We start from the raw sequence: 19234 nt of genomic DNA, 5'->3' as shown, positions 1-19234 counted from the left end.
AACTTTATATTTTTCGAAATTCTTTTCGATTTCATACAACGTCCAAGGAAAAGAAAACGATTTATGTTTTTACTTTGTTCCCCAAGCGCTTATTTTTCTTAAAAATTAAACTTAAAAAAAAAAAAAAGTAACGAACCGAATACAAACCAGAAAGGGGTTACTATTGCAGCATAATTCGACACTGTACACGTGCGTACGGGTTTGTCGGCGGTTGACGCGTTGACGTCCCGCGGTCGTAGACGCGACGACCAACAGGCCACCGTTCGCGTAACGTCTGCTCGACGGTGGTATTTGATGATAAATCAGTCGATATACCTTAACGTGTACGGGGGAGTGGGGGTAGCTTTGGAAACGTTAAACTTTTGTGGCGATGTTCGTTAACAGGTATTTGTTCCGGGTGAACGAATGGCGCGTAAAACGCAGCCCCGTAGTAGTAAATCAATTAGGTACGGAAATACTTTTCCGCGTTATAAATCCAACGGAACGAGCACCGCGCACCACCCGGAGATGGTCGCAACCACATTGACTCCGGACGCGTGCCGCGGTTTGCCGTTTTGGAGGGACATAATTTATTTACAATTTACCGTTTGCGGTGCGGCCGTTTTTCTAGGACATTCCAGCGCCAGTAGGTGCACGAAGTAAAACAATTTTTAATCAATATTTTATTACACGAATATTACACAGTTCAATCGGGACAAAACGAATAAACGAATAACATATGATAGTATTAAATTAGTAGTACTCTGCAGGTCAAATATTGTGTCGCGTATCGTATCAACTCGTTAGTAAACATGTATTCATATATACCTATTAGTTATACGATAACTAATATTATTTTGCGTGAAAAACGGTGACGACCACGACGATTGCTGACGACGAAGACGACGGCGTTAAGGTTTACAATAAACAAATGTTTTGTTGATATTGTGTGGTGTACGACGCGCCGACAATATTCTATCGGTACACAGGAGTGATTGACGCAACGGAAATGATAATAATCGATTTATATAATTATAATAATAATAATAATAATAATAATAATAATAATAATAATAATACTCGATAGGCGGCCGTGTTACAATAACAACAAAAACAACAACAATAATAATATCATCGATAATTGTATCCCGATACAATAAACAAACAAATAGTACTCATAACTTTAAACGAAAGTCCCGGACACACGACGTGAACGATAAATTTTCAAAAACATAATATAATATTTTAACGACATTGATAATAATAAATAATACATTATTTTTACATACATTATGTAATCGGTATAAACCTGTGAGATGATAAAACGAACTATAAACGGCTATGTATAGAAAACATTTACATACAGACGCATAAAAAGACTATACAACATAATTATTAACGGATTGGTACTAACATGAGAAATCATATACATATCATACAAAATTAAACACGGTACTGTTGTGTAAATCGTGAAACTTAAGCGGTAAGGAACGTAGACGAGTAGAAAAAAAAATACAAATATTTACAAGCGCGTACCTACACGTTTCGAAATAGTTCCGTCCTCTCGCACCATCCACGCCCTCTCAATCAATCTCTTTCGCTGTCCCTCTTAAACGTTTCCAGTATATTTTACGAAAATCTGCGTGATTTTCAATAGGGCGGAGTTTTGTACAACGAAACCTACCGTCACCATAGCCACAGCCGGACGACGAATCGTCAGAGGAACAACAATATAATATTATCGTATTATCTCTCCCGTTTAACGCGTCATTTATCTTTGATGCAGGTAACCCGTTTACCCCGTTGGAGGTTTGTATATGTGTTCATGTTGTATAACAACTGAACGCGTACTTAAATAAATCGTCGGATAACGGTATACCACTCGTAAACCGAGGAGGAAGAGCAGGATAAAAGGATCTTTTCCACGAACGTCGAGCGAACACGGTCTCGTGCCCGGTGATGTCGAAATAAATTCGGGGGTTTTGCGTGGTCTATTTACAATAGTCGTTTAAAAAAAAACATTCCTCCACTTCTTTCTATATCCTACCACCCTTGTTCTAATTGTATCGTCGATTTTGATATTATTCCTTAGAAAGAAAAACTTGATCGACACAACGTGAATTTAATAGCGTTTAGACGATATTATTGTAATTATTCGTCGGATTTTCTAACTATAACCTATATGTTTTTACATTTATTTCGGTTTCAGAACGAAAGTGCTAAATCCTATTGCGTGCCAGTGAGCCTAAATTTATTATATAGTTTTTAATGTTTATCCTTTCTATAGCGCGACAATAATACACTGCTAAGGAAGTCATGGTGTAAAATAAATCATGACATTTGATATAACAAACATAGTATTTCTTAATGAAATATAACTAAAGATATTATACTACACATACGAATCAGGAAAGATATCGAAAAGCACGACTGATGTGTCGATAAATAATGTACTCGAGTATTATGACTGTCGACGTGTACATGGCGGTCACGTGTTATAGTTGTATTTCGGTTTACCTGCATTTACATGGTAATTTTTAATGATCTATATTTTGGATTAATTATTCAATAATAATTAAAACCGAACAACGTAAACGTTAATTATTTTATATCGGGACATCGATATTTATCGAACAAATCCGATTTTTTTTTTTTTAAATAACAAATTCATCTACGATTAGCCCCGTATAAACGGTTTATTTTCATCTCGGACAATTCATTCGTAATATAGTTATCCGTGTGACCAATGCGAAAAGTACGTCTGAAGAGTTTCCGAAAAAGGAATTCCGAGGATCTCGAAATATTTCTCTCTCGTCCATTCGTATTCATAATCTTACTTTGACGTCGTATTGCGGACCTGGGAAACGAAAATGTGGTGGCGGGTGGGCGAGTGACGGTGGCAGTAGCTGCGGACATGGTACAGTAACGTGCACGGTTTTATTATTACAATCGTTGTTCTCTTTTTACATGAAAATGAAAAAAATAAAAATAAAACGAAACAAAAAAAATGAATTAATCCTATAACACAATAATTGATAGTATACAAATTACATAAACGTGTCGGTATGCGTAGACTTTGTGCACACACGCACAGTACACGCGTATCACCACACGCACACACACACACACACACACACACACACACACACATACACACACACACACACACACACGCGCGGTAGTGGTTGCGTGTGTCGTAAACGGTATATTATATTGTTGAAACGAGAGCACGCGCCGAGTGTAGTATTAACGAGCCGTTCATCTGGACGGTTTGACGACGCGGGTGGGTACGTACACGTCGGTCACCAACAGTACCTGGATGGAATGGCACACGAACAACAGGAGAATCGGTAGCAGTCTGGTCACGGCGCTGTTGCTGCTGTTCCCGTGCTGCATGGCCGCCGGGTGTTCGCCTACGGTAAACAGAACGGTTTTTTCCGTGTAAATACAAAATTATTGCGCATCGTTATCATCATCATCATCATCATCACCACCGTGCATATTATAAATCTAAATTATAAATCTAAACGCACGCGCGCACGCACATATATAACCTACCTATGTTGTTATTTTTATTGCTACCGCTGTGATATTGCATTTGTACGCGTCGTGACGAGGTGGCGTTCTCCGCAGAGCACGTGTAACGAATACAATACGTACGGAAAACATAAATTACGATTATCGCACCGTTATGTAATACTACTACTACTGCGCGTCGTGTCGTTGCGGCCCCGTAGGCGTGAGATTTCGGTAGACCTGCACGAAACGCGAAAACGCACGATTAACGATTCATATTTGTATTTATTTATTTCCTTTTCTCATATCTCCATCTGCATTATGTGTCGCGTACGTGAACAATAAGTGACGAGAATCACGCACGGGTCGTGTTTGACGGATATAAGAAACTTCTCGGTTAAGCAGCTCAGAATCATTTTTATCACCTGACTATCTATCGATATTCGTGTATTAATAACATTTTTATATCTCGGTATACAATTCGTTTCAATTAACCCTATGATTTTAAACTCGTATATTTTTTTAATTTACGCAAACATATTTTATTATTTAACACCATAATAATATTGTATGGAAATGATCACGAAACCGAATAAAACAACATTTAATCACTGTATTATGTTACGCATTTTATAGTTCTGGGATCTAAATTTCTGTTTTTTTAATTCATGATGTTGATGAAAACTTAAAAAAGTTAGAACATTAACATGCATAGAATAATAAGCTCCATAAAATTGTAATATTGTTTTTAAGTCTTTTGAATATCATAAAATTACACCAATTACACAGTTACATATGTTATTACCCCACTATTTTTGAGCATAACGGTTGAACGTGGCACCAAAGTCCTAAAATAAAATACCATTAAAAAAAAATAAACTAATGAATATAATATAATGGTACACTACATAGCATAAAAATGGTTTTCCGATTAAACACTTTATTTTATTTATTAATTCAAAACGAAAAAAAAAATAACTCATAATATTAACTTTATACGATTTTAACTGGAATATGAATCATGATTCTCAGTATTGTTTTTTAAATGTATTAATTTTTAATTTTGTCTTAAAACTGAATTTCAAATAGTTTATTTTAAAACCAGAGTTCTGCAAATTAGCAGTATAAGAGGTGCGATTTTTTAATATTCTTTCAGATATTTCATTTTTTGACTAAAATTACTTTAATATTTATTCTTTCCAAAATAAACATGTCAATGCCATGATTTTATATTAATAATATGAAATATAATTAAACATTTAGAAGCAATCATTAACTATAATAGTTTTCGATGAGCATCCAACTGCATACTAAAAAATCTATCGTTTATAAGAAACTAAACGAAGGGCCTGATACACGGGTGTGTCTAACATTTGATGACATGAAGTAGCATTGTTTTATTCATTTAACGCGTTTATGGAACTCTCCTTTATGACTTAAAAATTCTATATTTTTAATAATAGTTTTATTTGTTTTCATAAAATGTTTTCTAAAGTGTTGGGATTCAAAAACTAAATTCGACTGTCGTTTTTATTTGTAATAATATTGATAATATTAAAATACGTAATGTTTTGCAGTTTTCAACTGCAATAAAACTAATAAAAAAGAGGAAAAAATAAAATCACAACGTTATACTAAAAAAAATGTGTCCCTTGTATAACAAAAAACAATTTTGAAAATAATTCAAAGTTTTTCCAACAAAATGATTTGTTGTTATTACTCACGGTCATTCACCGTATAAACTTAAACGTAATGTGAAGTGCTCCCATAAAAATCAAGCATCTTATGTTACTATATATAATATCACACAGAAATAGGTAAGAGATAGGATATAAAAAGGTATTGAGAAATTTTGAAGGTAGATTTAAATTACGAATTGTTTGTTCGTTTATTACACAATTAATATTGAAATTCTCGGGATGAAATATATTTCATACGTGTTAAAAATACTCTATCGTCGAAGTGCGTTCAAAATTTGGCTCATACATCATGGTATAAATGTATTATGTTTTCAATGTTTAAAATATTTTTTTTTTTTTTTGTTGGTTGAAAAATTTTAATTCGCGCAGCTGGAAATCGTATTCATACCTACAGTAAAGTTTTTTTACGAGACTCACAGACGTGTACTGAAAAGAGCGGCTTACTTTACGAAACGTTTATGATAACATGTCGTACAAAAAACACTCTCGATACGCTTACTGTGTACATTCGCTCTTATAACAAACTTAAGATATCATATAATTTATTATTTAATATCAAATAGATATTGTACGAGTATATTGGCCATGTAAGTTATCGGAAAACGAGTGAAATTGTAATTTAGTATTTTTAAGTGACATACGCTTCAGCACGAAAACATTTTCTTTTATTAATTATAGTATTTATACAACGCAATAGTGTGTGTTTTTATGTTATTTTCTAGATTTGATTCAAAATTAATCGGTTCTAGAATTTCATTGACGATACAGATATTTTCCAAATATCGCATTTACAATGAAACGTTTGTTTTTGATCAAGTGACATTAAAATTGAAATAATAGCCATAATAATGAAAATGGAAATTATAATAATAATAAAAATAATAATAATAATAGTAGTAGTAATAATAATGATAATAATAAAAGTATTAATAATAATAATTATAAATTTATTATCACTGAAGTGAATAATGTATCCGGTGTATATATATTATAACATTATCAGCGTCCTACTAATAATAATACTCGAAGTGTTAAAATAACACTATAATAATTTCTCATTTTATTTACCTAATAAAAAAAGTATAAAATACTACGGTCTTTATTTTATGATACAGTCATTATTTTCAATTTTATGGAACAATATACGTCGTTTCAAACATTTTAATAGATTGTTGTAATTGAGTTTCATAATACTCAAAGGGTTTTAATTCTTGTATTCTTAGGATTATTTGACGAAGAAAGTAAATTGTTGGCTTAAAATACAATACATCCAATCTTGTATATACATTATGTAAGATTTATATATATATATATAAAGGAATTTGGATGAGAAAATATTTGTAGATATCGTTAATTTTAATAGAAGTAATAGATACTATAGGTAAATATATATCCATAGCATCGAGAGCTTTCCTTAAATAAATAATATCTTATATGTTTCATGTTAAAAATTCGAAAGTACTCTTATACTATCGAATTTCTATTATTTCTGAGTTAAATAGTCACTAAAATATTATTTATATACTTGTTTTAGAAATATCTAGTACACCATTGGTCTAACGATAAGCCAAAACAATACAAATCAGTATTGATGATTTTGAATAAAATTTACTTTACTATGTAAATGACATTAATGTGTCATTATAGTGTTATGGTTTTGTAATAATATGATTTATTTATCGAGTTAAGCTTTAAATAGAATCATAAATATTCAATTTGCATACAGGTCGAGTCAAGACTTCATCAAGGAGAGTGAAGCGGATAGAAGAGGTTCAAGATTACGGAATGTCAGAAAACCCACCACTTGCATTAATTAGGCATTAATTATGCTTACATTACATAAGCGGAATAAAATGGAATAAAATAAAACAATTTAGGCGACAACCATATAACATTTAAAGATTTATACCAATACAAAAGCTAAAGCAATAATCCGTTCACTAAAATGTATAAACTTGTGAAAATCAAAGAATTTGTTCAAGTATAATGTTTTCATAATTGTTTTCACATTAGGTTAAGATCTTCGGAATTTAAACATTAATAATTATTCAATAATTTTAATTTAAATGTAAATATTTTAATTTTATTATTTACTAAAAGGATTAAAATATAAATTAAAAATCATTAATTTCAAGCAAATATAGACGTTTTTATTATTTCTATGATGCACACAAAACGTAGAGTTGGCGGTATGTGAAATTTGCCCCCGGTATTTGGTATATGTTTACACACCGGTTTTTAAAGGTATACCGGTATGTCGGCATATATCAATAAATACCGTGTAGACGATAAATACCGCTCGTTCGGTAATTACCGGTCACTCGATAATAATCGCTTGCACAGTAATTACCGTTCGCTCGGCATAAAACACCTGCTCGGTATATTCTGCTCGCTCTGTATATACTGCCCACTCGGTAAATGCCATTTAAACAATAAATAACTCTAATACCGTTTTTAAGCGACAAATTGATAGAATATCGTTGAGATTTGAGAAAATATATAATTTTATTATTATTTATGATCCCAAGAATAGGAGTCCCCACTATGTGTCCAATTGTATTTTCAGTGATTTATCTTATGATAATCAGATAATATAATTTAAGATGAGCTGGTGGAGTTTGGTGTCTCACACTCATTGGTTATAGTAGTTTTTTCATTCCTTAGCCGGTCTACATGAATAGTTCATAATAAATACTATAAAAGTATAAAATATAATGCCATTTAATAAACATTTGATTCATTTGCGCTATTGACTATCCTCTAGATGTATTTTTATTATACGCCATATGCCCTTGAGGCTTGCTGTGTAAATAGTGTATTAAATTGTCATATTTATTATTTTTGTCTTTTGATAATAATTACCGATCCACGGTAAATACCATACATTTGGTATATATATAGTATATAATAAATATTGGGTAAATACCGAAAGATCGGTATACCGGTTAGTGTGAGATGCCGATATTTATAAATACCGGTAGGTCGAAATACCGGTGACTCACCGGTATACCGAAAATACCACCAACTCTAACAAAATGTAAATGATTAAAAATATTTTTTTTGCATTATACATTGAATTGACAGTGTTACATTTAATATGTATTTATTATTTTTTTTTTATATAAGATTTTCCTAATTAGAAGTTGAATGATGGAAACATAATCAAGGAATACATATATATATATATATATATATATATATATATATATATATATATATGTTTATAATCACTTATTTTTATTGCATTATTGGTTACCTCAATTAAATCAACTAAACCAGTCATAATACAATTAAAAATGTTAATTTACGTACATTATATTTACATAAGGGGTATAACAAAAACAACAAATCTGTAAGAATTACATTGCGACAAAATAAGATATGTTTAATCATTATTGATTTTTTGAGAAGTTCTGGATGACTTAAAGTCTAATGAATCATTAGTCATGATATACAATATAGGTTTGTAAAGCATAGATATAGTTAGAGATATATGGAACAAGAAACGATAAAAATATATTAACTACGATAAAGTTGGAGTATAGGCATTTCGAAATTAACACATGAAAGATGATGTGTAGGGTCAATATATTCATCAATTAATCTTCAAAGGATCTTAAGTTGGCAGTAAGCATGAATAATCCTATATTCAGTCACTAGATGGCTAAAAAGTCATCTAAGAAAGATGATCGATCAGCTATAATAAAACTCACGGAATTGAAAATATGTACGCAGGAAATACTCAATTTGAAGAAAACGACCACAAACTGTTTGTGGATATTGCACGATAATATATTAATAATTTTATAGTTTTGCTTACGTTCGTTATCTGCGATACCTTTATAAGCTACACGATTGCGTACGTAGTTTTAATCTTTGTTGCCAAATTGTATACCGGTATATACTACATGGATTATACGAGTGAACTAAAAAAAGTTAAATACTTAGTGTTTTATCACTTTTATTACCTACGTTTATGGTTAATGATATCAAATATATCAGATATTCAGATATCATGAAATTTCGTTATTTCCGATATATTATACGGTATTTTCTGAGTTTCACTAGATCGTTGATCGTTGCAGTGCATTGAACGTATGTATATCATTGTCTAGTAATATGGAAAATGTAATTAAACTTATAGAACCCGAAAAAGGAAAACAGTTACAGTACTTTTACAATTTATTATTCAAGCCTTTTATTATTTTAAATATTTTGAATTATGTTTTTGACTAAGGTTATTTTTTCGAAATTTTAAACTTTTTCATAAATTAAAACTTAAATTTAGCAACGTTGTACAGCAAATCATACGCAATCGTTTGATTTTTGGGGTGAATATTAAAGTTAATTGTTTGACATACGCAAACGTGTTTCCAAAAAAGGTGCATCGTACGCATTCGTGTGGTACCCAGTAAAATATTATTCCAAGCCACTGCACGTGTGGACGACTGATATGACATGAAGTATAAAATATATAGCCGTCGAGCTTATTATTATGCCGTTAAGTTGAACATTTTATTTTTAATAATTATTTATTTATGATATTTTTCAACTGTAAAACAATTGTATCTTATCCAACAACTTTTAATTAAACACAATTAAATGAAAACTGTTAGATAGTACAGCAGCAGTATAATGAAAAGTTGCAGTCTACGTTCATTGTTAATTATAAATACTTGTTAGCAACAATGGTGTTTAGCAAAATTGCTGCATGACCGTTTGGTCGTAAACGGGTCGTTGGGAATTGTATAAACGGTATTCTCATCAAATTTGGCATCATGCGGACTGAACACGCTTTTTACGGGTAAATGTCAAGGAATTGATATTATACATTTATATATGTATATGGCATATTAAACTAGCTGTGTAGGACAAAGATACTGTTTTCGAATTAATTGAACCTCTCTTTTCTTCTACTGCAAGCTTTCTAAAGCTTTTCCAACGCAATGTGGTGTATGTGGAATACAATAGCATCAAACAATGTTATAATATTGGGTTAGGTGGTTGATGTGTTAACATTGTTCTGCACAACCATAATGGTTATGTTTTTGTCGTACATTCATTGTACGTGTTACATTTAGGTTACGTATTAATATTTCAATATAACAACAATCAAATATTTTAATTTTCAAGGGAATATGAGCGATTTTAATTTAAAAACTAAATTTATGTGTGAACCAACAATATTCAATACAAATATTTTGTAGTAACGCTAATGTATTGATATAATGTATTTGATATACATAGAGGAAGACCAATGAATTCATAATGTTAACACTTGTGATTGCACGCAGATGTGTTTCAAAAAGCTTTTTTCCGTCTTTTAATAGTTTTCACAAAAATTTTGATATCAATGTTTATAATTAGTGATACTAAATGCGACGAAGTTGATAATGGCAATGTAAAAAGTTTTGTATAAAGAGGCCTTCCATTGGTAGTATTTCTGGTATGAAAATAGTTAAATAATATATCACACGCGTGCGCTTTATTTAAAAAAAATTAAATGATAACAATACTGCGCGAGTATTGTTTTCATTTAATATTTTTCTATTTTTTTTTTCCCCATTGCACGGTTGTTGATGATTATATTTGGTTTTCATGCTTTATATAATACGAAAATTCAAATCAGCGATTTGATATATAGGACTTTTTGATGGCGAACGGGTGATACATTTTATCGCAAAAATAACGTGCAGGCTTTTCAGCAATTTTTTTTTATTGTGGAAATTTGTCGCAAGCACAGCAAACCGTCGTGCACTCGTTGCGCAGTGTTACAATATTATGTTATTTTCTGGGATAACACGACCGCACATTAATAAAATTTACTATGTTTCACCTAGGTCCTAAATGTGTACGTTTGGTGAGGTTTATCTATAACAGTTTCCGTGTTCAAATGGATGACCCGGAAGCTCAAGTAACGCGCTACCACCACAGAAGTACGATAGGTTTAAGAGAAATAATCATAATCGATGGCAAAAAAAGGTGAAAAAATAGAATTAAAAATTACATGGTTGATAAAGAATTGCGAGCCTCGTGTATGTTTGACCGAACGCTGCAACACGTGAACTGCAGGTTCATGAAATATCCATAACTCGAATGAGACTCGTTGCTTCTGAAAAGTCGAGACGGAAAAGAGTTCTATATATAAATCGTTTGCTCGATTGGTTTTTCCATTTAATGATTCAAAAAGGTTTGTTCCTCTAGAGCCGTCTAATTTCTTCAGAATGCTGTAAATTTTTAAATCATTCTTGCGGCTCAAAACTAGAATTTTCTGTTTTGTGTTCACTACTAAGCGGAATATTATACTAATAAAATACTCGAATTAAAGTATTTAACAAAGTTTTTGAACCGGAGTATATATTGGTTTTCTATGTCACATGATATGTCCTTTTTTTGTCTGTGTAACACAATTTCGACTAAATCAGTATTCCGATCGTTGCCAAATAAAAAGTAAAAGATAAGAAATAGTTTATATTTGATACTTGGAGAAGGTAGTTATTTGAATTTTTCGATCATTTTTTGAATAGTCATGAAAAACAAAGAAAATATTCCAAAAAACTTCAATATTTTTCCGTGTTATAAAATTGCCACTAATAACTGCTATTACTCTATCAGATATATAGTTTACTGTTTTTCAATAAAATCGAACCTCATAAAAAATAATCGTACTTATTACTTATAATATTGTTTCAATAGATGGTTTAATTTCCAAAAGATGTTTTTTTAGCGATTTATTGAATATTTGAAATGTTATGTTTTCTTAGTTTTTTTCTGAAAATTCCGGTTTGATAAAAAATCTTGAAAATTGAATTCAGAGTTTCTAATATATATTTTACTGATTTAAAAAAAAAATGGAATTTTTAACAATAAAAATATATTATATTCAATATAAGCCATCTTAAAAATAAAAAAAAATATTCACCCAACCTTATTCACTTATGATCGTTTTTTTCAGGAGAAATGATACATTCATTTCAAGTTTAAAAGACAAATACAGCAAATACCGTTCACTGATCCCTGTATCACCCTTGACCGTGCAGTGTTACTTGACCTAGGAGTTTCACCCTTTTTATTACTAATTTTAATAAATGTTGTTAATAAATAGTATTCGAAGGACCCAAGTAGTATTCTGGAAATAATCGTCCAAATCGTTGAATAATTTGAATACAAATTTATCATATTTTATTTTTATACTCGAATCCTTTTCCAGTAGTATTAAGAAATTAATTTTTAACAATTTTCTATTACACATTACTATTTACAGTGCATTAAAAATGTCATTTCCAGTGGCCACAATTTGATATATTGCCAACCTGGTGCATTTTACAAATAAAAATAGTACTAAAAAATACTAAAAGTGGAATAAACCAATTTTGTTGGTAAACCATAAACATTGGATTTATTTAAAAAGATAAAATCGGAGTATACAACTCTGAGATATTTCTCAATTTAATTAAATTTTTTATTCTTGTAAAATAAATAAATATATATATATATTGTACATTGTTTCACTTATAGAAACACATATATTTATCAATTAATGATCATATCGATATAGAATTTATGAACCATTTGCTTACGTATGGCGAGGAGTAATTTTATTTGTACATTGTTAATTGCTTTCACTATAACTGTAGATTGTTACAAACAATGCATATAAATGTAAGTGATTGTTTTGAATACCTCAAAACAAATGTGACTATCGCCAAAAAAACAAAATATGGAATTTCTGCAGTTTACTAAAATCAACGAACGGTGATCCACATAGGCAGTTTAAGTAAATTCAGTGGTGTATACATAACTTTTGTAAGGGGGGCAGGGATCAGTTGCAAACAAATTATTATGGAAGGAAAATTCCTAAACCTAAGTACCTGCACATTTAAATAATAAATAATAAAATATATATATATTGAATGTGTTAAAATAATAATTTATAATAAATCTTTGCAATATTATTTTGTTTCTTTATAATTTCCTTACATTAAGAACACTATTTTATAAAATTTTAAAAGGGCCTATGGGGGGAATCTGACCCCCACGTCCCCCCTTGTATACGCCCATGAGTACATTTATGATTGAAAACTATTTGTATTATACACGCGTATACACAGTTATAAAACTATTAATTATTTATACGTATTTTATATTTTGAAATCTATTTTTCACTCTATTTGCTGATATTATTATTATTTGGTGACAAAAGATGATGATGCTTTAATGATATATGCATTTATTTTACTCCGTTAGCTTTAAATTTACAGACGAATAAAGAAAAAAAAATCAAAAAAATCAAATAAAAATAAACACCAAACTAGTCTGAGTCATATTCAGGTTTAATAAATCATGGCCGTTGTCGAACATTTGTAATTGTATTAAAAAAAATAATTTCAACAAAATATGCTAAGAAATAAATGAACGACCGTAATCATCAATATTCATTAGTTCTATCTTACATTGTTTGGAAAATCACGTGCGTCCATGTGTACAATATTCACAGCTGTGCTCGGGATCTTAAATATTAATAATAATAGAATCAATATTGTATTTACCGTTAAGGACGTGCACGGTAACGCTAGCCGAATCCGATGCGGACGGGGCACACGTATAGTTGCCCGTGTCCGGAGGTTGAGCCTTAGATATCAGCAGTCGGCTGGTCCTAGTCTGTTTCTCGGTCACTACGCTGATACCGCCACGGCCCGAATAGTTGATGACATCCCTGTCCCTGTACCAGTAGATGAAGCTGGGCGGGTCCGGTGTTTCCAGTACCACGCACGTCAGGTTTATGTCGCTTCCGCTGCGGATGTACATTTCCGTGTTGCCGATGATCTTGGCCTTAGATACTGTATGAACACGAGAAATAAACTCCATTACTGATTTAGTTTATTTTCCTCTAACCCCACCCGCACCCATAATCGTTGATTTGTGGAAGACGTTCGTTTATTGCCCGGAACTATCGTTCTTCAGACTGGTAATATATATATAGCGTATACACGTACACCCAGAGGTGGAACGAAAAATTTTTACACCCGGGAAAAATGTTAAAATCACGTCCTGTCATAGACCAATAATCGAGTACTCCTCCAGAATTTTTTTCTAACAATATACAATCATATTTTGATTGAGTTTTAACCTAGTATCAGTATTTAACAAAGTTAAAAAATATCAAATTAGTTGTCAGTAATTACAAAAGTTACACCCTCTAAAATTTTTTACCCGAGGATGTATCCCCGTCTTCCACCCTCTATTTCTGTCCCAGCACCCGATGTATGATGCGCGCACACGTGTGAGTTTGTGTGTGTTATAACGATCAACGGTACAGAGGTTGGATAGACGTCATCGTGGGATTTCGCCCAATTGCTCAATAAAATAATAACGCATTCAAATGCGGGTAAAACGAATGGAGGGACAGTGAAACGGAGTGAACGGGTCAAAGACGTCCGTAACGGACGGAAAAAGAGCCAGAAAGAGTGAGGAAAGAGGTATACAGCCGATTAAAGGATATTACGTTCGTCTATATTATACCCACCTCGGAGCAGACTTAGATGTACCGTTATTGGCGGTTTTTATATATTTCAAGTATTTTAAAATAGTATATATAAATATACATATGTACCAACTTTTATTTTTAGTAAGAGGTAGGTTATTTACTTTATTTCGAATCGATAGTAATACATACAAGGATTCTTATACTTTTTTTAGGATCTTTTCACTATGTTATTATTTTTTAAATGCAACTTTAAATGTATCATACATAAACAGCTATCAATCAAGCGAGTGGAATTAATTTAAATATTATCATTTATTACTTATGGTAATACCTCAAATGAAGTTATGCTATCCAGAAAAGTTTTCGAAATTAAACAAAAATATTAAATTTATTTGATATTTAATTGCACAATGTATATATAAAAATGTTATGAATTTGTATCAATATTAATAATTAATAATTTACCTTAATGTTGTTAAACTAAGAAAAAAATGCCTATTTATCTTAAAAATATAGCATAAAAATATATGTCATATTATACTATAATAGATGATAGGTGTTATATAAAAATGTTATTTTTTTTATTAATAACAACGCATGTTATTTAAAGTGATTAAATGTGTTAAGTATGCATATATTTCATACACCTTTTAAAAATATTTAGTTAGATAGTTCTTATACATAGATAAGTTCACTGTTATATGATAATCGAAAAAAACCATCATTCATAATTAAAATGAAGGATTGTAATAATATACAAACTCATTATTTTCATGAATTTTAGCTTTTGAATTCTAACCAGATACCAATTTTCATTTTTGTGTTTTTTTTTTTCATCTATAATAAATTTTTTAAAGTAAAGATGATTGATTGTTAATGCATTTACAAATTAAATGAACTCATGTTACAATAGTCAGTGTAAATTGATTTTTATTAAACTTGTGTCCACTCTATTTAACTTATTTTTCTGTTAAATTGATTTAGTAAATTCAGTGCCCACCTCATCTGAGTTTATTCCATTCAATAGTTGCATTTTTGCTGAAAAACCATTATATTTTTTGAACAATAGAACCGTCGGACAAAGGTTTTTAGTTTATTTCTGTCCTTTAAGGTAATATCTTAAGTTGGCACCTTCTCTATATGTGTATATCAAAAAAAAAAAAAAAATTTATAATTCAGTATCCATGATTTATGAAGTACCTTTTTCCCCAAATACCGCCACATGATTATATAAATGTCAATGTCTTATAAGAACACACACAAAAATACAATAATAATGTATTTTTTGTCCTTTCGAGTTTGGCAACAAGTCATAAAACGCCTATTTAATATTTATAGTCCAAATATTTTTGATTTTCGAATTTTTCGAAACATAATATACAACCAGAAAATAATGTCTAAAGGTAAAATCTCGAGGAAAATACATTTTTGTCTTCACTAGTTTTAACTGGACTGCAATTTTTTGTTTAAAAAACTACTTGTGCTGTTTAATATAGTTAAAACAGAACTGTTAATCGGGTTATTTTAACTGAGACACATTTATCGTCAGATGAAATTAGTTTCATTGAAAATGCATCCATATTTATACTTTATATATTTATATCCAGCTTAGCGCAGAACATCAATAAATATTTACTGCAAATAAAATATTGCATTGAGAGAGCAGTGAGCACACATAATTTTATAAATTGGTACACGACTGCATGTACAAAGTAAACATGTGATACGATATTTGAAATAACACGTGAGCAAAGTTTTATGGTCACTTATAAACATATAATGTAAGTGATAAAATTGAAAATTATAAAATTTACCAATCAAAAATTATCGTGTTCTTAGAGAAATTGGGAAAAAATATTTAAACAATTTATCGGATTTCCGAAACAATATCTGATGATTGAATTGAAATACTACGTTTCAGAAAAAAAACATAAATTCTAAAAAGATATATTTTTAATCCCATGGCAGTCCACCGAATTTTATGATTACATTATCTAATAATCATATGTATGGTTAAAAGCGAAATATTAGGTATGAGTACAATTTGTTAAAAAAAATAATGTCATTATAACCGTATTTCCTTCCTTTTATACAAATAGCATTACATGGCAATAAAATACAGGGAATCAAGTGAACGAATGAATCAGCCGAGAACGCAACCAGCAAAAACTATTTTTCTTTAATTTTATTACCACATCCTTTAACGACGTATTAAGAACTGTGAGCAAAAGAGCACAAGAGGTACATCTGATACGACCAGACACCAAAGATAATAATAATACTACATTACACGAGATAGAACTTAAAGATAGAAAACGGCATAACCAACAAATCCATTGACGAAAACAGATGGATATTAATACTGATGGATGAATTGTGTATCGAATAAATGAATAAAAAAAAAAAATCTATAAAAAAAACTACAATAAAAAAAAAATCTTTACGAATAGAATAGTTATACTGTAGTTAAAACACCTATTGTAATCACATTTTACTCGGAGCATAACCGTACATAGAGGTGAATAGTGAAGGGAGGACATTATTCAAATGACTCAACTGTTATCAAAGAAACGGCAAAAACACTGCAAAGCGCTGAAATAACTTTTTAAAATTCATTCGAGAGTTATAATTGATACAGAATTGTCTATAAAATAACACAATACAGTTCACATATTGTATCTGACGTAAGCGTTTAGAATAATGTAATAACATCAAAGGTGTTTGTTTGGATTTTAGTGTTTTTGGATTTCACATTCTTGTTATTTCGGAACAACTACAATATTATATTCTGTTTTGTACACATTTTCTTATGTGTCAAATAGCTTATTGTTATTAACTAGACAGTCGTCAGATCAAACAGGCTTATAATTGACCATAGTGATATTGAAACCAGCCAAATATTAATGACATAAAGTGGTCGCAACGCCATCGTATCTATTGTCATTCGCCACTTACTCAGACCATGAGGCGTACACATTATAAATTACAGTTTATAGTGGTAATTACTGGGTCCGTGGTCGCGCCGTACTGAAATTGTCAAGGAAATGGTAAAGACTTGGAATTATTAACATCGCGGGATGGTTAACACTCAATACGTTAGAATACGTTATGTTGATTCAATGGTGTCATCGCCTACGCCGAAGGGATACAAATAAATATGCTTTTCAAATTCTACCGGGAAAAGTTATACGTAATAAGATTTAAAATATAATATGAAAGAAATACAAGTCATGAAAATAAGCATAATCGCCACAGATGTTAAGGGAAATGTTTATATCAACAGTGTACTTAGGAAATTCAGAATTCACACATACACACACACACATATACAGGTATGCGTGTGAAAAAAAGATTTTGAGACTCAGAATAATTGTAAATTACTGTTTGAATAGTCTATTAATTGTATACAGACAAAAAGAGCTCATCATTATTTCGCACGCACGGCCCGATACGAACATTTAATAATTACACCTCTATAATTTTTATTGTGATTTATTTGTAAAGAATATATTTATTTATTTCAGTTCATTATTATTAAAAAGTTTTTTGTCGATAACTGATTTTTTTTTTTTTTTTTTGTATAGTATTATTATTATTATTATTATTTTCTTTTTCGTGCTCTTGTGGCAATTTTTAAAAGAATAAAAATAATGAATATTTCCACAAGATTTGAATATAAAACTCAACAAAGGTAATATATACAATATCTGGGTAATGCAAATTTAATGAATTACATTCATTTTTTTTTTTTTTTGTAAACGAAAATGGCAAAATGAACTTTGATCAATATTGATTTATATACTTCTACAGTAAAAGATACTTCAATGAGCGAACATTTTTTTCACAATAAATTATTCTCTGGAAAAAACAACAATAAACAGCCTGGAGCATGAGTATAATAAATATGTACGCGAATACATGTTCCAGTTATCTATCAGCAATATTTATATTCACGGTATTCTATTGTACTACACTTAAATAGAAAATAATAAAACATGCAAATGTCTATCGTATTTTATATAATTTTTCATTTACTTATCAGATAGAAAAATTAGATTCTTATATATTAATAATATTCAAAATATACGAAGTTAATGCGTCATTTTAAAATCGAAAGATGATGTTTTTGTTGGCTTTGGTTGTATTCATTAATTTCAATGTCTGTTTCTTAAATGAAATAAAAACTCAAGAAAACTGTACGAATGACTCGCTTTGAATTTCAGTCCAATCCTTTAGACTGTTATTTACTTGTAAATTGTATTAGTATTGATTTAATGTAACGTTTATATAACAGAAATTTAAGTATTCACATGTTAAGATAATTTAAATGTTGTATACACATGAGAAGAATTCGAAGTGCGTGACTTTTGTAACTTGATGGGTCTGTGTGTGAGTGTTTATATCAGTGGCGTATTTAGAAACTTTTTTTTTGGGGGGAAGTGTGTCATACCTAATAGTGAAATAATTTTATAAATTAGTATAAAATGTTTTTTATCAACTTATTTTTAGGTTTTTTTATTAACTTATTGAAATCAAACTACTGAAAAACTAC

At 30.3% G+C, this 19234-nt stretch overlaps 1 protein-coding gene across 1 annotated transcript in view; it reads right to left on the bottom strand.

The window, feature by feature from the left end:
- Positions 1 to 1074: 1074 nt before the first annotated feature.
- The window catches only part of LOC112685088 (protein amalgam-like), a 306794-nt gene continuing 288634 nt past the window's right edge, over positions 1075 to 19234 (bottom strand). The window contains exons 4-5 of the mRNA XM_025556861.1: positions 13745 to 14035; positions 1075 to 3392 (exon numbers count right to left, since the gene is read on the bottom strand). Of these exons, the coding sequence (XP_025412646.1) occupies positions 3238 to 3392; positions 13745 to 14035 (446 nt within the window). The 3' untranslated portion in view covers positions 1075 to 3237. The remainder of the gene's footprint in view (positions 3393 to 13744; positions 14036 to 19234) is intronic.

This window comes from Sipha flava, unplaced genomic scaffold, assembly GCF_003268045.1.
Source record: "Sipha flava isolate LNK unplaced genomic scaffold, YSA_version1 265_pilon_pilon, whole genome shotgun sequence".
In the NCBI taxonomy this organism is placed as follows: domain Eukaryota; kingdom Metazoa; phylum Arthropoda; class Insecta; order Hemiptera; family Aphididae; genus Sipha; species Sipha flava.
Note: the sequence above shows the minus strand (reverse complement) of the source record. Positions and strands in the feature narration are given on the sequence as shown.